This window comes from Littorina saxatilis, linkage group LG12, assembly GCF_037325665.1.
Source record: "Littorina saxatilis isolate snail1 linkage group LG12, US_GU_Lsax_2.0, whole genome shotgun sequence".
Classification (NCBI taxonomy): domain Eukaryota; kingdom Metazoa; phylum Mollusca; class Gastropoda; order Littorinimorpha; family Littorinidae; genus Littorina; species Littorina saxatilis.
In genome coordinates, this window is record NC_090256.1 from 14,301,282 (window position 1) to 14,323,605 (window position 22,324).

The 22,324-nt window shown below is 44.5% G+C and overlaps 1 protein-coding gene across 2 annotated transcripts; it reads left to right on the forward strand.

Moving 5' to 3' along the window:
* The first annotated feature begins 868 nt into the window (after window positions 1-868).
* Window positions 869-20,607, forward strand: LOC138981305 (E3 ubiquitin-protein ligase RMND5A-like). Of its 2 annotated transcripts, none has more exons than XM_070354168.1 (9): window positions 869-1,043; window positions 3,229-3,374; window positions 4,641-4,778; window positions 14,357-14,457; window positions 15,147-15,313; window positions 16,405-16,570; window positions 16,965-17,067; window positions 18,341-18,495; window positions 18,852-20,607. In XM_070354168.1, the coding sequence occupies exons 1-9, from the start codon at window positions 908-910 to the stop codon at window positions 18,916-18,918; spliced, it is 1,179 nt and encodes a 392-aa protein (XP_070210269.1). In that variant the 5' UTR covers window positions 869-907; the 3' UTR covers window positions 18,919-20,607. The 2 variants fall into 2 exon arrangements, with proteins under 2 accessions (XP_070210269.1, XP_070210270.1); XM_070354169.1 differs by having other exon boundaries at window positions 18,855-20,607.
* The last annotated feature ends 1,717 nt before the right edge of the window (window positions 20,608-22,324 follow it).

Sequence of the window (22,324 nt, forward strand, 5' to 3'; positions counted from 1 at the left end):
GAATGTACAACTGTACGGTTCAGTAATGACAAATTCTGAGTGAACTGACACCATTAAAAGGCACAGGTGCATGCAGACACACACACATACACACCTAACAAGATGTTATGCAATAAAATAATAGCACACAAGGTTGGATGGGTTATTACCTTAGACAAACAGGTGAACGGAAAAGGATGTCAAAACTGTCACACAATGTTTGTGGCTTACATGCAGTGCACACATGCACATCGGCACTGACAACACACTTACATGCCCGTTGTGCATACACAAACAAACACACACACACACACACACACACACACACACATAATTACACACAGGTTAAAATTCATGTGCACACACTATACACACGCACAAATGCACACACACACACACTGATATGAGGCATGTTTTCAGTCTACAGATGTATCTCCTGACTAAGACAAAATCATGTGTGAACAGAAAGAGACTCAATCAATGAGCTGCATGCAAGGGTGCATGCAATGGTTCTTTAATATAATAAAGGCTTACTTACTTGTACTTACTTGTACTTGTGCGACGATTTAGGTTAAAAATCTGTACGCCGATCCACAAAAGTAAGCTGCATACGCGGGGGGGCTAGTAGCAGCTTGGTGTGTAGACACTTGATGTGTCTTTCCAGTGGCTGTCCAGTCGTGCTTTAAAGCAGTTAACGCTATCAGCTGTCACAACATTGTCGGGCAGGGTGTTCCAGTCTAAGACAACTCTGTCTGCGAAGGATATAATAACAAAAGCAGAAACTTCAAACACAACACCTCAGAAAGGGAGTTACAGCCCATTAACTGAGGAGAGAAAAAAAGAGGAAATATCGAAAGTAGCATGTAATGCATTCCAGTTATAAGACGCTCTTCAAGCGAGGAGGAGGAAAGAGATCATCATAACAAAGATGGAGGCTTGTGCGGCTGTGGAAAAAGAAGTCGATAGGCTAACATCTAAACTCACTTCGTTGCACGAACATGAGCAGCGATCACTTGAAGAATTCATCAATGCTATTCAGGATATCAAACGGGAGTTATCAGAAGGTAATTCAAAGTCGAAATAATGCATGTGAAAGGTGCGAAGGAACTGCGTCGCTTCCTTTGTTTTGATCAGGAAAGGTAGCACAATAATTACACATTGACATGCTTCCATTTGAAACTTCGAGGATCGTCATCGTGGATTGACGCCCGACAAAAGCTAATTGAAGCCCGACTGAGCGACGGAGGGCTTCAATTAGACTTTGGGAGGGCGTCAATCCACGAAGAAGACCGAGAAGTTTCAAATGGAAGCATGTCAATGTTTTTGTAATTCAATCTGACGACGATCTTTTTTCTGCTTTCATGCGGTTGTAAACAGACCAGAATTGGTTCTTTTCTGTTCACATAGTACTTTCAGTCCACCTACCTGCAAGGGTCAAGTCCAAAGAAATATGTCTCCGTATTCCTATCTTATCACTCTGGAGTCTGCTCTTGTTGTTTTTTCACATACATTTTTTTTGACGGGTTTCTGGACAGCAAACTCTAAACAATTTCTTTTCATCCTTAATAGAGCGATCTTTGGAATTGACAGACGTATTCCGGAAGAATTTATGCATCAACTTACGTCAAGTATTTGACGTCATCACTTCGCATAACTTATGGTCTCGATATTTAGTAGGGCCAAAAAAAAAATAGGTGTGGTTACGGTAACATAGCCAAAAAAAATAGGGTAGGTAGGTAGGCAATCACTTTTTTTTTTCTAATGTGTACAAATTAAACCTACTTGACAGGGAAATAAGTGTGCGACTCGGGCGCTTTCGCTTTCATTGCGTTTTTTGCACTCGTTTTTTTGTTGTTGTGACAAATGTAATAAAAAGTTATAGGATCAGCCCCTAAAAATAGGGTAGGTCGGGTTACCGTAACCACACCTATTTTTTTTTAGGCCTAGTCCTTGTAGTTGTACATTTCTTACTTGTAAAATGACCCTCAAAGCTAACCGAGACTAGTTGAGGTTGTATCAATGCGCCCCACCAGCAGGTGGTCATTGGCTTTTGTAATTAGTGGTCATCAACAATAGATGACTGGTAATTTTTAACGAGTAGGGGCATTCTGACCAATCACAGAATTGATTGAATTACAATGATTTATAATGGTTAGTTTTACTCATTCAGATAATAGTGTCATTCTTTATCTCCATCATGTTTAATTATGCTAAACCTTACTTCTTCCTGACCTTTTCTCTCTTTGAACAGTAGTTGAATCAAAGTAAAGCTTTACTTGCCTGGTACAACCACAAGAGAGCCTGGTACAACCACAAGAGAACTCAGAAGAGGTATCAGGATCAGGATCGGTACATTGCAGGAACCTTTTTAGGTTATCGTCGCAACGGAAACGAGAGAGCGCAGCCCCAAAATGTTAATAGTAGGAATTATTGGATCCTAGCCTTTCCTCCTATTTCTAAGGAGATCAGTTAGTGGTATGATAACGGATATTACTTCTTTTACAGTTACACAAAGTTACAGTAACAGTAACAACAATAGAAATAAAATTAACTTTAAGCTGACATTTAACACGGATAAACAAAATGTTGCTGCACCATTTGGGATGGGGGCGGCAATACACTTTAAAATAAAAGCTCACTCGTGCCTATGAGTATGACTATATCGTATGAGTTGAGTGTACGTGGAAATTGCAGCCCATGTACACAGAAGAATTAGAAACAGGTTTGCTCTAGCAAGAGGTTGGTAACCAATTGAAAAAACAGGATTTATTCTTCGTCCAGAAGTTGATAGCAGAATGCAAACAAAAAGTCTTCTAATTAATATAATTTATAAAGGTTAATCATTACTTATTAACTTAATCAGTTAATGATTTTGACTGAGCACATGGCTTGGCTGTTTTGAAATACATTCAGAATTTGAAAGAAACTTTCATTTGAAACTAAAAAAATATATTTCTTTTACACTTCAAGACTTGTCACCAAAGACAAATTTATGGCATCTAAAACTCATGCAAGCAAAGGGACAGTTCAGAAGCCTTCACTGATTCAGAACACAGCTAGTTCACTAAAACTAGTAAAAGACATGAGTCAAGTTGTGGTTGTTGTCTTGTGACTTGTACTGTATTCTAAATAGTTCTTCCCATCGGCATAGCCTGCCATTCTTTATGTCTGTGTAAGAATGGTCAGATGGAGAGTTGTTGTTTTAGCCATGCTTTCTAAGTAATTTTGTTTTCTCTCTTTACATTACAGCTCCTGCTGACCACAAGCTGTCCTCCACACAGGTCATGACACTCAACCAGAGCCTGAAGAGAATCCGTGATGGGGTCAGTCGTATCAGCACTGAACACAAGGATCTTCATTCGTCTGTCTCCAAAGTTGGCAAAACCATTGATAGGGTGAGAGTGAGACATAAAATGTACTTAGCCGTATATATTGTATGTGGTACAAGTGGCATGAGGCCTCTCAGATAAAAGAACACCTCCACACAAATGACACAGTTATGTAGTCTTTCTTTCTTTATTTGGTGTTGAACGTCGTTTTCAACCACGAAGGTTATATCGCGACGGGTTATGTAGTCCCTTTATTTTATTTGTTGTAATACCATCTCAAAACTGTTTTTTGTTTAAAAACAAAGAACATCCTGGCTCAAAGTCAAAGTTATGCAGGATGGTCTTTCTGTTATTTTCATTCGGTAATGTTTGTACTACAGTAAAACCTCCCACTAACGACCTTGAAAATGTCCAGAAAAATCCGTCGTAAAAAGGAGGGGTCTTTATTGGGAGTTTGGGAGGTCTAATTTTTTTCACAGGGGTTGGCAACTGTTGAGCAGTTCAGTCGTAAAAGTTGTGTCCGTTATCCTATTTTTGTTCCCATTTGATGTGCATGTGGATAAGCATGATGTACGTGCATACACCAGCGTACAGACGGGCAGATATAACACAAACACACACACACACACATACACATGCGCGGTCTCATAGGTAAAACTCAGTAATTGACCCTGGGTAAGAAAGTCAGTGTCTGTAACCTGGGACAGGGAGAGTTTCCTCTCAAACATCAAAGGATACGGTCCCAGAGGGTAAAACTTGCTCATTGGCAAGTATGGGTCATTGACCCGAGGTCTCAGTTGGTGAGCACACACTCACAGAATACGTCCACAGCAATTCATTTTTGAGTTGTCGTTCTAACTGCCCCTACCCAACCCCTCCTATCCCCCCCCCCCCCACCCCTCCCCCCCTACTTCGAGGGAAGTCCTTCAATTGTGACAGCAATAGATGAGAAGATGACAGCCATGGGCCACTGGACTTGCACGCATTACTGACTACAGACTACCACCCTTGACTCTTGATGCGTGACTAATGGCATGCGTGTTCCGCATGTGCTGGGTAATTACGAACTTTAACACTTACTGGTTAAAAGGTCAAAGTCGTTATTGACCCTATGTTGGTAGGTCGGTCGTCGGAAAAAGGAGGGCGTTGTTCTTGGGAGGTTAGTTACAGTGTGAAAAGCATCCGTGCCGAGAAATTGGGTCGGCAAAAGGAGGGGGTCGTTCTTGGGAGAGGTCGTCACGGGAGGTTCCACTGTACTAAGAATGCCATAAATGTAATGGTTACATTTTGAAGGTTGTTGATTTGTTTTTATCATTTTAATAAATGTTGCAGAATTTCATCTCAGACTTCACAGCAGTACTAACAGAGGGCGCTTGTGAGGGAGAGGACAACCAACGACTGTTGAACGAAGTTATATGTGAACACTTCTTGCGCCAAGGAATGCTGGAAATTGCTGAGGCATTGAATGAGGTATGTGATGTATTCATACATGTATTTCCAACACATCACTGTCGCTGTCAGCAGCCTTTACAACAAAAATTATTTTGTTGTTGTTGAAATGTCATGTCAGTTACTTTTTTTACAGTATGTTAATTGTGAGCCTCTGTTACAGGTAAAGACATGGAATCTATGACCAAGTCTCATTGTACAAGAATTTTGTGGTTGTTTCTAACATCATTATGAGCAGGACCAACCAAATTTATCCTTTCAAATGCTGTTTCATATCATTATCTGCAGTTTTTCTCATTAATAAACCAGTGAAGTAATGGAGATGTCTTGTTATTTTAGTGAATCCACCACCCCCTCCCAGATTGGGTAGGCCTCACACTACTCTGTGGACTATAGGTAGGTCTGGTATAACTAACATCTATGAAGCAAAGCAAAGGGATGTAAGCGTTTTAAATATGGCGACAAGAATCAACCTCCTGGCGCCGAATATAACGACAAGAATCAACCTCCTGGCGCCGAATATAACGACAAGAATCAACCTCCTGGCGCCGAATATAACGACAAGAATCAACCTCCTGGCGCCGAATATAACGACAAGAATCAACCTCCTGGCGCCGAATATAACGACAAGAATCAACCTCCTGGCGCCGAATATAACGACAAGAATCAACCTCCTGGCGCCGAATATAACGACAAGAATCAACCGCCTGGCGCCGAATATAACGACAAGAATCAACCTCCTGGCGCCGAATATAACGACAAGAATCAACCTCCTGGCGCCGAATATAACGACAAGAATCAACCTCCTGGCGCCGAATATAACGACAAGAATCAACCTCCTGGCGCCGAATATAACGACAAGAATCAACCTCCTGGCGCCGAATATAACGACAAGAATCAACCTCCTGGCGCCGAATATAACGACAAGAATCAACCTCCTGGCGCCGAATATAACGACAAGAATCAACCTCCTGGCGCCGAATATAACGACAAGAATCAACCTCCTGGCGCCTAATATAACGACAAGAATCAACCGCCTGGCGCCTAATATAACGACAAGAATCAACCTCCTGGCGCCTAATATAACGACAAGAATCAACCTCCTGGCGCCTAATATAACGACAAGAATCAACCTCCTGGCGCCGAATATAACGACAAGAATCAACCTCCTGGCGCCGAATATAACGACAAGAATCAACCTCCTGGCGCCGAATATAACGACAAGAATCAACCTCCTGGCGCCGAATATAACGACAAGAATCAACCTCCTGGCGCCTAATATAACGACAAGAATCAACCTCCTGGCGCCTAATATAACGACAAGAATCAACCTCCTGGCGCCGAATATAACGACAAGAATCAACCTCCTGGCGCCGAATATAACGACAAGAATCAACCTCCTGGCGCCGAATATAACGACAAGAATCAACCTCCTGGCGCCGAATATAACGACAAGAATCAACCTCCTGGCGCCGAATATAACGACAAGAATCAACCTCCTGGCGCCGAATATAACGACAAGAATCAACCTCCTGGCGCCGAATATAACGACAAGAATCAACCTCCTGGCGCCGAATATAACGACAAGAATCAACCTCCTGGCGCCGAATATAACGACAAGAATCAACCTCCTGGCGCCGAATATAACGACAAGAATCAACCTCCTGGCGCCTAATATAACGACAAGAATCAACCGCCTGGCGCCTAATATAACGACAAGAATCAACCTCCTGGCGCCTAATATAACGACAAGAATCAACCTCCTGGCGCCTAATATAACGACAAGAATCAACCTCCTGGCGCCTAATATAACGACAAGAATCAACCTCCTGGCGCCGAATATAACGACAAGAATCAACCTCCTGGCGCCGAATATAACGACAAGAATCAACCTCCTGGCGCCGAATATAACGACAAGAATCAACCTCCTGGCGCCTAATATAACGACAAGAATCAACCTCCTGGCGCCTAATATAACGACAAGAATCAACCTCCTGGCGCCGAATATAACGACAAGAATCAACCTCCTGGCGCCGAATATAACGACAAGAATCAACCTCCTGGCGCCGAATATAACGACAAGAATCAACCTCCTGGCGCCGAATATAACGACAAGAATCAACCTCCTGGCGCCGAATATAACGACAAGAATCAACCTCCTGGCGCCGAATATAACGACAAGAATCAACCTCCTGGCGCCGAATATAACGACAAGAATCAACCTCCTGGCGCCGAATATAACGACAAGAATCAACCTCCTGGCGCCGAATATAACGACAAGAATCAACCTCCTGGCGCCGAATATAACGACAAGAATCAACCTCCTGGCGCCGAATATAACGACAAGAATCAACCTCCTGGCGCCGAATATAACGACAAGAATCAACCGCCTGGCGCCGAATATAACGACAAGAATCAACCTCCTGGCGCCGAATATAACGACAAGAATCAACCGCCTGGCGCCGAATATAACGACAAGAATCAACCTCCTGGCGCCGAATATAACGACAAGAATCAACCTCCTGGCGCCTAATATAACGACAAGAATCAACCTCCTGGCGCCGAATATAACGACAAGAATCAACCTCCTGGCGCCGAATATAACGACAAGAATCAACCTCCTGGCGCCGAATATAACGACAAGAATCAACCTCCTGGCGCCGAATATAACGACAAGAATCAACCTCCTGGCGCCTAATATAACGACAAGAATCAACCTCCTGGCGCCGAATATAACGACAAGAATCAACCTCCTGGCGCCGAATATAACGACAAGATTAAATTACATATTATTACCCAACTCACATATAGCAATTAACTCTAGTTCAGTGCTGGTAACGCTGTACACGTTCCCCTTGGTAACAAGGGAGACCACCCTAAAAAAAGAGTGATCCATCCCATAATATCAGACCGATGTCCGGTCCAACATCCGTATGCGTGCGCATACGCCGCCATTTGTATCATTCTCTCTCAGCGGTTCAACTGGGTAGGACGCTCCTGATGTACGCTCCTGCTGTCTTCAGCTTTTCGCCAGAGTCTTTTGCTTTGGCTTCTCCCCTTGGTCGCCGCCTTTACTTTACACCTGTACCTATGCTGTGTGGTGAGATCTTTCCGTTTTTGTTGTAACTTTAGCGACGTTTTCGTCGCTCGTGTGTACTTGTGAAATTTTTCTGAAATTGTTTTCTGTGAAATTTTTCGTGAGTTGTTTGCTATGGCGGAGGCTTCGCTTGTTGATAGCGCTAAACGGAAGCCTAGTTCGAGGCAGGTAGCTGACGTTACGCCTCCGAAAAGAAGCTCAAGGAGAGATAAGGGCGCAGGGAAGTCCGCGTCTGTGTCATCTGAGTCAACTTCTGTTAAGTCTCCCGTGTTAGCAGACGTACGAACAATCTTCCGGTCAGACTTGTTTACTTTCTGACAAGAGTAGTCGTTCTGGTGTAGCTTCTTCTGCTTCTGTTTCGCCTGGCTGCCCTGGGTTAGCGCCAGCCGACGTGGCTTCTTTATTGTTGACGCTGAGCTCTCAAGTTTTCGTCATTAGCGTCTGGATTATCTTCCACTCGGGAGGAATTGTGTGCGCTTCCGTCGGGTGTTTCTGATGTTTTTTCCTTAGCCAAGATCCGGCGGTCGCCTGCAGTTCCGGCTTCGACTTCCGCTAAGCCTTCGGCGACTGTGACTCGGGCGGATGTCCATGCTTCGCAGGATGGGGGTACCGACTTGTTGTCTCTCCCGAATGTGACACCAGTACAAGGTATGTCTACACCGCTTGCCGGTGTGCGAGCTCAGGGGGCTCTCTCTGGCGATGGATGTCGTGAGAGTTCTTATGAGCAGCGAAAGGACGAACGCCTCCGTACGTCTCTTTATGAGAATATCGGGGACCGTTTTAGTCCTCTTCCGCCCTGGGGGCAGGAAGTGGTCGGTTCTGCCGACGATAAACTGTCTGATGTTCTGCCTTCTGGCTCTGAGCTTGATCTCGAGTCGTAGGTTAGGGCGGATGACGGGGATGCCTCAGTGGTAGAGGATTCCCAGCCTTGAGAGACGGACCGCGGGTGTCCGTCTGTAGGTCAACCTCCTGCGTCTGGTTTCCAGCAGGGCGGTGTGACTGAATAGGCCGCGGTGGCCTACCTGACTCGATGGCGAGCAGGAAGGCTAACGACACCCAGCTTTCTTGCCGTTTTAGTTGTCCAGCGCAGTGACGTGGGCTAACGGAAATGGCATTTAAGTTATTGGTGACTCTGGGGCTGACCATGGGTGTCATTCTAGGGTCACCTTCCTGACTACGATGGCGAGCAGGAAGGTTAACGAGGGTGCGTTCATGGGATGGATGACACCCAGCTTAACTTGCCGTTCAAGTTGTCCAGCGCAGTGTCGTGGTCGGCGGAAAACGGCATTTAAGTTTTGACCGGAAGGGGTGGTGGAGAGCAGGGCGTAACTGACTCCACCTCTTTCCGGTTCCGACTTCTGGAAGTTCGGAGGAACAGGACGTTCTCTTCAGCTTTCGGGGATCGTTGTCCATTGCCCTGGAGTTGGCATATGGCCACGTCTAGCCGGGTTCTCCGGTGAAAGTGGTGTACGTTCGCGCGAGGAATGTAGCACGCATTTTCGTGGCTGGGCAACGTAAGCTTCCGCCCTGGGGGCAGGAAGTTGTTGGGCTGGGTGATTCTTGGATTGGCCATGCGAGTCTCTCTGGGGGTCACCTTCCTAACTTTGATACCGAGTAGAAAGGTGATGTTTGGAGAGGTGTCCACGGTGGTGGATGTCACCCAGCTTAACTTGCCGTTCAAGGTGTCCAGCGCAGTGATGTGCGCAGTGATAAACGGCATTTAGGACTTGACAGGAAGGAGTGGCTGAGGAATATTTTTGCCTCGTCCACCCCTGCCTTTGTTCGACGACTTCCGGAGTTCGGAGGAACAGTAGGTTCACTTCCGCGGCCGGGAATCGTCGTTCATTGCCCTGAAGATGGCATATTTCTTGTAGTTTTGACTTCCGCTTCCTCCTGGGGGGCAGGAAGCGAGCAGTAAGGCTGGTTCCTTGTTGGATAATTTGAGTCAAACAGGAAGGCAGCTTCCGGAGTGCACGGTTGTGCTTGACGGCTGTTCAGATGTAGGTGCTTCCGCATTAACAATTAGCACTGTATTCAGGTTCCATTTCAAGTTAGCAAGGGCAGTGGCGCTCGCAGCTGTAATGGGTCGAGGTTCTATGGAATCTTCCGGTGTGTTTCTATACAACCGGTTGGTTCTCATGTTTACTTATCCACGGCCGGTTTCGCTTCCGCTTTTGCGGCTGCATCTTCCGGTTACAGGATGGGACAGCCTTCTACTGTTAACACTGCGTTGGTAGTCGGCACTTTTCAGCTTTTGGCTTCCGGTTCCGTTACTGCGGTTCCTTTGCTGTTATACAGGCTGTATCCACTTCCCCTTCCAGTCTTCCAGCTGGCTTGGGACAGGTGGATGGAGATCTGGTCATGGAATTCTGGCGTTTGAAATTTTCTGGTTTTTTTCGAAAATTTTCCGATGTTGGCAAGTTTAGCCTTATCGGGATGGGTGTCTGGGTCTCATCATTTCGATGATCTTTATAATGCTTTTGAACAGGAGGGAGGCTCTTACTTCACTTGTGTCGCTGTTCGCGGCAGTTCGTAGTTGTTTTGAGCTTTCCGAGGAGAATCTTTGAGTGTCAAGCCCTTAGATCCTCCGTCGGGATCCTTTGCGCTTGTGGAAGTTTTCACAAGCGAGTCTTCTTTGTCACCACTTGGCTCTTCCTTGGTGGACAACGCGTGACCTGTGGCGAGGGTGCTTTGGCTTGTGTTGCACGCTCAAGTAGCGTGTCACTCACGGAGCGCTTTCTGTAGGCTTCGGTTAACGCCAAGCCTAAGAACTTAGGTTCTCTTTTTGCGTTCTACGGAACCGCCCTCGGGTTTGGCAAACATCCATTGGGTTTTTGATAGCAAGGAGAAACTGTCTGTAAGATCAAGGTCTCCTAGCTCGGGTAGATTGTCTCATCTTTTCTTTTTGATGGGCTCTTTTATACTTGTTTTCATTTTCTCTCGCCTGGGCGGTTACGTTCTGTATGGCTATCTTTGTGGTTCTACAGGACGCAGATGCAAAGGATGTTGCTTTGCCGTCTTTTACCTAGGAGTAAGCCTCTGCCTTCAAAGTTTTGTTCTTTTGGCGTGACTTTAATCTCTTTCTCGTTTGAAAGTTATCTCGTTGAATCCGCTGCTATGCACGCGGGGTTTTTCCTTCTAAGAGAAGCTCATGGTAAAGGGAAAGCGTTAGGCAGGCCTTGGCGGTTTGTTTGTTTCCAAACGAAAAGCTTCAGGCTGGCTGTTGTCTATTTTAGCTTTGGCTCGATACCCTCGCTTTCACAGGGCTCTTTCATAGATCTGTTCGGCGACCTTTTGGTCTCACAGACGGGTCTTTGCAATCTTGGTTCCCAGACCTCTTAGGGCTGGCAAGAAGGCATCTTTGCTTTCTCACATTCGATTTACACGGATGTCTACTGTAGGGGTATCCTTGAAATTCTCAGGGGCATCCGCCTCGACTCTGGATTTGGTTCAGAGTCTCTATAGGGTTTTTGTGTTTTGTTCACTTGCCACTTTGACTGGCTTGGTTCAAAGTGCTTTTTTCTTACGGAAAGAACTCCTCTTCTTTCTGTTTATTGCAGGTGGCTATCCACCTTTCTTTTTGGGTTTCCGTTTTGTCTTCCATGTCTTATTTAAGACTTTATGAGATTTCGGTCACGTTGTTACGGCTTGGTGCAGCTTGGCTTTACCCTTTTTTCAAGGCTAGCCTGGCGATTTATCACGGATAACGGCTAAGCTTACTCTAGTAGCTTCTGTGAGAAGTGGGAGTAAGCGTGCTTTCTGGCTATTTTGTATAAAGACAGCTCTTTTAAGAAAGACTGATCTATGACTTGTGGGTTTTCTTTGAAATTTTCTGGCATTTGAGCGGAAAATAGGGAAAACCAGCTTCGAATTGCATTCTCAATTCAGGAAGTGAGAGTTGGGCTCCTTTAGAGTCGCGTTTAGCCAATTAAACTTTTCGAGGTTCGAAGATTTTTCTGACTCGCACGGATCTTGTTAGATTAGTGAATCAAAGGTCACTTTCCTTATCTTTCATCTCGGTCGTGATTGAACCTCGGCATTTAAGCGGTAATGGGGGCAACCAGCTTCCAATTGCACTTTCTTTTCTTGAAGCATGAGTTTGGTTCCTTTAGAGTCACGTTTAGCCAGTTTAACATTTCGAGTTTCGAGGATTTTTCTGTCTTTCACGGATCTTGTTAGATCATTGAATCAAAGGGCATTTGCCTTATCTTTCATCTCCGTCGTGGTTTAACCTTGAACGGTTGAAAACGACGTTAAACACTGAGTTATGGAGGGAAGAAGGTCTATCTACTCTGGTAGAGGTATGACGTTTTGTAGTCAACCTTACCTAGATGGACTGCTACACTGGATTCTTGCTCCTGGGGAGCTTGATGTGGTTATTTGTCCGGTGAGGACGCTCAGAAGGTACCTGTCACGGACTCGGCAATTGGTCAGAAAGTCAGAACCTTTTATGATATCGCTTAACACAGCAGGTGTAAGGATATTGCGAAAGGGACTTTAACCAAGTGAGTCTCCATGTTGATCACACAGAGGTTTACCTGTTGACAATCACAGTCTGGAGATGTTAGGGCAGTTTTGCCTTTCTCTATAGCTAGAACGTTTGAGGCAAGGGCATGGGCCTCCTCTTTGGCAGTCCTCCGGTCGGGCCTTTTTGGCTGAAGTACTGGAGTCGGCTTACTGGCGGTCTGAGGAGGTTTTTATTAACTTCTACCTCAGAGGCGTCTTGTTACAGGACGGCAGTTCCGCGTTACCTGTTGTGGTAGTCGCAGGACAGGTTCTGATATCTTAATTTTCGCTATATACCCGCCACCTATAGTAGCAATCTGCTATATGTGAGTTGGGTAATAATATGTAATTTAATCCAAAATTTTAATAATAAATTTTCATTTAATTAATATACTTACCCAACTCACATCGTTTAAACCCTCCCGCCTCCCCGCTGTGGTGGTATTGGGTTCTAAAAAAGTAGTGAGTTGGGCTTCGTTCGAATGATACAAATGGCGGCGTATGCGCACGCATACGGATGTTGGACCGGACATCGGTCTGATATTATGGGATGGATCACTCTTTTTTTAGGGTGGTCTCCCTTGTTACCAAGGGGAACGTGTACAGCGTTACCAGCACTGAACTAGAGTTAATTGCTATATGTGAGTTGGGTAAGTATATTAATTAAATGAAAATTTATTATTAAAATTTTGGAATCAACCTCCTGGCGCCTAATATAACGACAAGAATCAACCTCCTGGCGCCTAATATAACGACAAGAATCAACCTCCTGGCGCCGAATATAACGACAAGAATCAACCTCCTGGCGCCTAATATTACTACAAGAATCAACCTCCTGGCGCCGAATATAACGACAAGAATCAACCTCCTGGCGCCTAATATAACGACAAGAATCAACCTCCTGGCGCCTAATATTACTACAAGAATCAACCTCCTGGCGCCTAATATTACTACAAGAATCAACCGCCTGGCGCCTAATATAACGACAAGAATCAACCTCCTGGCGCCTAATATAATGACAAGAATCAACCTCCTGGCGCCTAATATAACGACAAGAATCAACCTCCTGGCGCCTAATATAACGACAAGAATCAACCGCCTGGCGCCTAATATAACGACAAGAATCAACCTCCTGGCGCCTAATATAACGACAAGAATCAACCTCCTGGCGCCTAATATAACGACAAGAATCAACCGCCTGGCGCCTAATATAACGACAAGAATCAACCTCCTGGCGCCTAATATAACGACAAGAATCAACCTCCTGGCGCCTAATATAACGACAAGAATCAACCGCCTGGCGCCTAATATGACGACAAGAATCAACCTCCTGGCGCCTAATATAACGACAAGAATCAACCTCCTGGCGTCTAATATAACGACAAGAATCAACCTCCTGGCGCCTAATATAACGACAAGAATCAACCGCCTGGCGCCTAATATAACGACAAGAATCAACCTCCTGGCGCCTAATATAACGACAAGAATCAACCTCCTGGCGCCGAATATAACGACAAGAATCAACCTCCTGGCGCCGAATATAACGACAAGAATCAACCGCCTGGCGCCTAATATAACGACAAGAATCAACCTCCTGGCGCCTAATATAACGACAAGAATCAACCGCCTGGCGCCTAATATAACGACAAGAATCAACCTCCTGGCGCCTAATATAACGACAAGAATCAACCTCCTGGCGCCGAATATAACGACAAGAATCAACCTCCTGGCGCCTAATATAACGACAAGAATCAACCTCCTGGCGCCTAATATAACGACAAGAATCAACCTCCTGGCGCCTAATATAACGACAAGAATCAACCTCCTGGCGCCTAATATAACGACAAGAATCAACCTCCTGGCGCCGAATATATCAGCAAGCAATGAGATGAACAAGCAACTTTCACTGTTTCAGTCTGATTATCATTATTCTTACCATTGCTGCTCTCCCTCATTTGGCCATGACTTTAACAAGTATCATTCATGTAATGTACAGGATGCAGGACTAAACCTGTCTCAGGAGCGGAAGGAGCCGTTCCTGGAGCTGCACCGAATCCTGGAGGCGCTCAAGAACAAGGATCTGGGGCCGGCACTGCAGTGAGTTCAAGTTTTTATTCATAACTTCTTCGTTCGCTAAAAAAAGAAAAAAAACTTGGACATTGAAAGCAAATTTTGCCAAAATATGTTGGAGCGTCTGCGTATTATTCCTAATCTCGGATTTGATTTGAGTGATGGCTGGGTGAATTGTGGGTTGCGTACGTCCGAGGGGCACATGTAGCCTGTGTGTCTGAAGTAGTGGGTATGTTACGTAACGTAAGGGTGTGCTGATATTGAACTTCAGTTGTGTTTTGTGAATGTCTATGTATCAGTGTATCATGTCTTGCCACACACATGCCAAATTTCCTTGTATTGATGAGGACAATAAAACTTCTTGTATCTTGTATCTTGTATCTAAGCTGTGAGAAAGAAATGTGCTGTTGTTTTAAGGCCCACCGTGCCATGCAGTGTTGTTCCCTAACACTGTTTTACTTTCAGGGCCAAAGTGCGTGTGCAGGCAGATATAGAGAATGAGACTCCGCTTAGAGTCTGCGATGAACGTTGAGTCTGGGAAATACAGAAAAATCCCTCACCGTACCTTGGCCTTCAAATCACAACGATAGCAACGCACTGATTAAATGGCCTGAACACTGCCAACCGAGCTACATGCCCACCTTTATCCTTATGATGAACATTCTGGCAGTCTCTATACTCTACCGAGGTCTTTAAAGTTTACACTTATCTTTCAGATGGGCAGAAATGCACAGGGAGCGGCTGTCGGAGGAGAACAGTTCGCTGGAGTTCAGACTGCACAGGCTTTACTTTATCCACCTCATCCGCCAAGGCAACATCTGTCAGCGTGAGGCACTTCTGTACGCTCGCAACTTCGCTCCCTTTGCTTCCCAGCATGCAAGAGGTTGGTAACATTTTGACATCTATATCTATATACAGCTTCTGTCTGTCTGTCTGTCTGTGTGTTCACGATTCACGGCCAAAGTTCTCGATGAATCTGCTTCAAATTTGGTGGGCATATTCAGGTAGACCCCGGACACAATCGTGGAAAATTTTGAACACGTGCGTGCTCTCAGCGCGCAGCACTGAACCGATTTTGGTTTCTCTGTACATCCATTCCCAGTAACTCTTCCTTATCTTCTCCAGTGTTTTGCGCGTTTATCTCCCTTCCTTCGTACGGTGCGCCGGCAAAGCCGTCGTACACCCAGCAAAGCCGGGGACATTCGGCTCTGCTTCTTCCCGGCGAAGCGGGTATTCATCTCGTTTGTAATGTATGAGAAGGCAGCATTCCCATGTTTGTGTGGATTTGTGTATTTCAGGGAAATACGAAAAGGAAAAGAATTGCTGTAAATGTGCTCATATTGCACCATTTCGGATGTAAATTTCAACATTTTCAAGACCCCCATAAGTAACATTTCTGAGATTTTGTTGTGATTTGTTCGATGACACCTTGGAAGAACATTGAATGTGTTCTCTTTTCCGTTCTCTTTCTCTCATTATCTCTCTTGGTTTGTTCGCCTTTTTCGCTGTCTCTATGTTTTGGTTTCAGGGAACAAGATAAGAAAGTTTTCAGTAGCTTTGAAACGTTTCAAACTGCTGAGATTAAAACGTGTCTAGGGTACATATCTGTAATAACAACCCAAGAAACCAGAGGGGGGGGGGGGGGGGATGTATGCCCCTGCACTCCTCTAGGGAATGAGGATTTTGTCTTTCTTGTTCTGAGGAGGCCTATACACCTGGTTCTGAAGAAAGAACGTAACATAAATTAACATTGCAACAAGTCATCATAATGAGACTGTACTCAAAAGACATTTTGTCTATTTTCCCTTCAAAGCAAATTGAGGCCAGTGTAGTTGTAACTATTTCATTGTTAAAATGAGAAGGTAAGACTTACAGTGGTACCTTTAATGTGATGCTGAAACATCAGACAGTTGTTACATGCTGTGTTGCTTACCTGTACCTTGAAAATGACGGCACCTGTGCTGCATGTTCCAGAATTGCAGAGCCTGATGGGCAGCTTGTTGTACCTGCGGGAAGGGGTAGAGAACTCCCCGTACTCCCACCTGCTGGAGCCCATCTATTGGCAGGAGATCTGTGATGTCTTCACCAAGGACGCATGTCGCCTCATGGGGCTGTCTGTGCAGAGTCCGCTCAGCGTCTGGTAGGTTGTCCTTCTTTTCGGGGGGGGGGGGGGGGGGGGTGTATGCCTCTACACTCCCTCGGGAAGTTGTTTTTTTCTCTTCTGAGAACAGTGGTAGAGAGTCCACTCAGCGTCTGGTGGGTTCACTTTCTGTCATTCATTGGTATTGGTATCATATGGTCCTGAGAGGTTACCCTCCTTTGCAATTCTGGCTGCTTTGTCATTGCCATTGGGGGATCCGGAAGCGAGTTGCCATTCAGTATGGCACTACCCAATTTGTTTGTCTTTTTCCTGCATGATCACAAGCTCTGAGATTTTTGCTGTGAACTTGGGATCTTTATTGTGGGCATGCATGCGCACGGGGGTGTTGAGACACCAGACCATGTTCATGTGTAATTTGTGTTTTGTTGTGCAGCATCCAGGCCGGATGTCAGGCATTACCTCCCCTGTTGAGTATCCGTCAGGTCATGTTGCAGCGTCAGGTGGCCGGGGTGTGGAGCAACAAAGAAGAACTGCCTGTAAGTCTGTCTGTGTGTGAGGGAGTCTGTCTGTTTGTCTGTGTCAGGTGGTCAGGGTGTGGAGAAGCAAGGAGGAACTGCCTGTAAGTCTGTCTGTGTGTGAGGGAGTCTGTCTGTTTGTCTGTGTCAGGTGGTCAGGGTGTGGAGAAGCAAGGAGGAACTGCCTGTAAGTCTGTCTGTGTGTGAGGGAGTCTGTCTGTTTGTCTGTGTCAGGTGGTCAGGGTGTGGAGAAGCAAGGAGGAACTGCCTGTAAGTCTGTCTGTGTGTGAGGGAGTCTGTCTGTTTGTCTGTGTCAGGTGGTCAGGGTGTGGAGAAGCAAGGAGGAACTGCCTGTAAGTCTGTCTGTGTGTGAGGGAGTGTGCATGTTTGTCTGTGTATGTGTCAGGTGGTCAGGGTGTACCGTATTTTCCGGGTTACAAGGCGCTACAGCGCATAAGGCTTCTTATAAAAAAAATTGTAATCCAGTCACCCATTGGGCGCAGGGGGCCGATAGGGTGCACTAAAATTGAAAAAGTATACCGGTAACGGTCGAAGAATGAACATAAGCCGCACATCAAAGGAAGAATACAGAGTGGAAATATGTGTGCTCTGTGTGTGCCCCGAGATCAAAGGCAGGTCCATTGTGATAGCTGGGTTGCCTTGTATATAGACACTGACCTTCTTCCCAGGGGTCAATGACCCAGTTTTAGCTATGAGAGGTGGTTCCCCTGTCATATCTGAGAGAGGAAACACTTCCTGCACCAGGGTCAGTGACCGAGTTTAACCTATGGGGCGGTCTCTTTGATGTCTTGAGAGGAAACTTGGCCAGGGTAGTACCTAGTAGCTGAAACATGCATTATCACAAGTTGTTTGACTGGTACTCAGGCGGTCTCTTTGATTTTTTTCGTATTTCATACACGGATTAGGCGCTTCGTTATACAAGGCGCAGGGGCCAAACTCGAGGAAAAAAGTCTCGCCTTATGACCGGAAAATACCTTATGTGTCAGGTGGTCAGGGTGTATGTGTCAGGTGGTCAGGGTGTGGAGCAACAAGAAAGAACTGCCTGTAAGTCTGTCTGTCTTGTCTGGTCTTTTCTTGTCTGTCTCTGTCTGTCTTGTCTGTCTGTGTTATGAGGCAGCGTCAGATCGTTTGGGTGTGGAGCAACAAGGATGAACTGCCTGTAAGTGTGTGTGTGAAAATACTGTGGAGACCAGCTGGAAATGATACTTGACATCTCGCTCCCCTACGACCAAATACGGTTGTGGGATTACCTTTATCCCTTTTTTGTTTACAGGTGGAGATCGATCTTGGCCACCACTATCACTTTCACTCTATCTTCGCCTGCCCCATCCTGCGCCAGCAAAGCACGCACTCCAACCCGCCCATGCGGCTAGTCTGCGGTCATGTCATCTCGAAGGACGCTCTCAGCAAGCTGTCCAACATGAATAAGTAAGTACCAAGTAATGTTGTCATATCCTTGTCACACTAGAGGTTTCTTCATGACCCGAGAATAATAGTACTATGCATGCACAACAGAAAGAGGTTGGATTTTGGCTTTATGAAAGAATGTATTGACATTTGGCTTCTCTTAAAAGCCTTGATCTTTCAGTTCTACACGAATGTTGTTCAAATAGTGTACTTTGAGATCCCCACAGCCTGGGCATATCCCATGACATATGAAAGTTTTTATCTTTACCAATGATTATTTCTGTTATGTGCAACTTTCTTTTCTGCAAGTTGGTATCCAGTGAAACTTCTTTTTTTTCCCAAAGGTGCTTATCTTTCTTACTGATTTCTTTTTGGAGCAGGGTGAAGTGTCCCTACTGCCCGGTGGAACAGATGCCGTCAGAAGCCAAGCAGATCTTCTTCTGATGAAGCGACAACTGGCAATCAGTGAATGAAAAAAGACTGAAATAATCCTGCAGAAAAGCAGCAGCTGGGCTCCCACATAGCAATGTGAGCGTCTGCTATTTAGTGCTGATTGGAAGCAAAAAGACTTGATCCTTGAGTGGAAATGGAGATTTGGTGAAGAACTGTGATCATCAGTGCGAAACTGTTGTGTATGAAAACAAAATATCAGCAGCAGCATTCAAAGAGAAAGGTTTGTTTACATTTGTATAGTGCTGTGCAAATTGGGTTTGAATTTGTGTTGTGCTGTTAGTGTAATGGTATACGTCTCATGCTAAGTCATTGATTGCTATGTGCATATTGGCCACTGCTTATTTAAGTACATGTAGTGAACTACTTTGAATGTGAAGCTAGTCCATTTTGCGAATGCAAAGAGGCAAAGGAGATATCTAATTTAACATTGATCAATGAGAAAAGAATAGTATGGTGGTAAATTATGCAAGACGTTATTTTTCAGTGACTATTTTTTTTCCCAACCCCCTATTTTTAAGGAGAAAAAAATCAATTGGGAAATTAGAATCTTATTTAGGCCTTGCACCTTCAGGACTGAAATTTGTGACCTGCACAGTGAAAGCAGTACTGCCACCTGATGTGTGTGACTCTGGACCAGAAAGAGGGGTCACTCACTCTCTCTTTGACCCCACTTTGGAATTTGAAGCCACACATTGCAGTTTCGGCTAACCCTGGGGTTAGAATCATCCAGTTCGGGCATGATAATCGTCACACACTCCCAGCATATGTCTGTCAGTTAAACATGTACATCATAGACTCTGACTGATACGGCTAATGACGCTTTCCAGTTATGTCAGTTATTGGGTGTTTGAGATGGCTTCGTTTTGGACTCTCTTTCATATGGGACGTATATTTGTGATAAGACTTCAGGATTTAAGCATTACGTCTGTAAGCGGGTATGGGGAAGTGGTTTGTGACAAGGAAATCACTTACTTTCTATTGCTGTGGAGTTGTATTAATGATGATGCCAGATGGTAAAAGCGTAGTGAATTAACAGTAAGTGAGGTATTTAACACTTTCTACCCCACCTATGTTGACCTTTTTTTTTTTTTTTTTGCCGAGACCAGCTGTGCTGCAGCAGGTCACTCAGAATTGTAGTAGCTGTGTAGAACTGTGTATCAACACGCTGGAATGCAGATCGACGTTACAGGAAGCGACTGAAGCTAACAGTCTGAGCGGATGTACCTGGTCAGATAGAGCAAGATGAGTGGGTACGGATATATCCGTACCTGGTCAGATAGAGCAAGATGAGTGGGTACGGATATATCCGTACCTGGGAGACAATGAGTTAACACTCAAGCTACATGTACCTAGAGTTTTGCACACATATGATGTCTTCAATAGTATGAACTTATTATCCTGTTTGTGTACATGTGTGTGTGTGTGTGTGTGTGTGTGTGTGTGTGTGTGTGTGTGTGTGTGTGTGTGTGTGTGTGTGTGTGTGTGTGTGTGTGTGTGTATGAGAGAGAGAAAGAGAGAGAATAATTTTAGCTATTTAAGTACTAATGTAGTTGTCTTTGCTCTTCAAAGCATCGCTTTGTGTGTGCCCACCCTGTTTTGTAATGCTGGTTTTTCTTGTGCATTCTGATGCAGTTTTTATTGAAAATAAGTTGTAACTGCAACACACTATTTGAAAAGAATTGTGTCTGTTTTGCTTTTCATTGTTGTTTTCTGTATGGGAGGCTATGGAGAGAGAAAAACAAGTCGCGTGAGGCGAAATTACTACATTTAGTCAAGCTGTGGAACTCACAGAATGAAACTGAACGCACTGCATTTTTTCACAATGACCGTAGTCCGTCGCTTGTGCATAACAGAGTGAAACTGACGAGCCTGTTCAGCGCGGTAGTGGTTTCGCTGTGCTGCATAGCACGCTTTTCTGTACCTCTCTTCGTTTTAACTTTCTGAGCGTGTTTTTAATCCAAACATATCATATCTATCTGTTTTTGGAATCAGGAACCGACAAGGAATAAGATGAAATTGCTTTTAAATCGATTTCGGAATTTTAATTTTGCTCATAATTTTTATATTTTTAATTTTCAGAGCTTGTTTTTAATCCAAATATAACATATTTATATGTTTTTGGAATCAGGAAATGATGTAGAATAAGATGAACGTAAATTTGGATCGTTTTATATTAAAAAAAAAATTTATTACAATTTTCAGATTTTTGAGTCACTTGAGAAAAAGTGACTCTATGTAATCGGTCAGTGTTAGTCTGTCCGGCCGGCCAGCCGGCCGGCCGGCCGGCCCGGCCGGCCGTTCGTAGACACCACCTTAACGTTGGACTTTTCTCGGAAACTATCAAAGCGATCGGGCTCATATTTTGTTTAGTCGTGACCTCCAATGACCTCTACACTTTAACGATGGTTTCGTTGACCTTTGACCTTTTTCAAGGTCACAGGTCAGCGTCAAAGGAAAAATTAGACATTTTATATCTTTGACAAAGTTCATCGGATGTGATTGAAACTTTGTAGGATTATTCTTTACATCAAAGTATTTACATCTGTAGCCTTTTACGAACGTTATCAGAAAAACAAGGGAGATAACTAGCCTTTTCTGTTCGGCAACACACAACTTAACGTTGGGCTTTTCTCGGAAACTATAAAAGTGACCGGGCTCAAATTTTATGTGAACGTGACTCATTGTGTTGTGAATAGCAATTTCTTCCTGTCCATCTGATGCCTCATATAATATTCAGAACTGCTCTTCTTGTTAATGACCAAAGTCATTAATTAATTTTTAAGCCACCAAGCTGAAATGCAATACCGAAGTCCGGCCTTCGTTGAAGATTGCTTTACAAAAATTTCAATCAATTGGATTGAAAAATGAGGGTGTGACAGTGCCGCCTCAACTTTTACAAAAAGCCGGATATGACGTCATCAAAAGTATTTATCGAAAAAAAGAAAAAAAACATCCGAGGATATCATTCCCAGGAACTCTCATGTCAAATTTCATAAAGATTGGTTCAGTAGTTTGGTCTGAATCTCTCTACATGTATACACACACACACGCACAGACAGACACACACACACACACACACACACACACACACACACACCACGACCCTCGTCTCGATTCCCCCTCTATGTTAAAACATTTAGTCAAAACTTGACTAAATGTAAAAAAGAGAAAGTGTAGGACTGGAGAGTTTGTTTGTTTTTGTTCTTCGCGATTTGTTTTCAAACACACACACACACACACACACACACACACAAAGCATGCAATATGCACTCTTGCTTGTGACAAACGCAGCATTCATTGAGAATTCCTTGACTTTACAGATATTTTTCTCTTTGTATGTTGATGTCTCAATTGAACACAGGGATATCTCCATACAAATAAATGTGTACACTTCTCG

Bases quoted from the DNA above. Each gene is read 5' to 3' on its own strand.
- LOC138981305 (XM_070354168.1), top strand. From the start codon at position 908: ATGGAGGCTTGTGCGGCTGTGGAAAAAGAAGTCGATAGGCTAACATCT. The intron at 3,375-4,640 runs GTGAGAGTGAGA...TAAATGTTGCAG, and splicing joins TTGGCAAAACCATTGATAGG to AATTTCATCTCAGACTTCAC. The intron at 17,068-18,340 runs GTAAGTCTGTCT...TTTTGTTTACAG, and splicing joins GCAACAAAGAAGAACTGCCT to GTGGAGATCGATCTTGGCCA.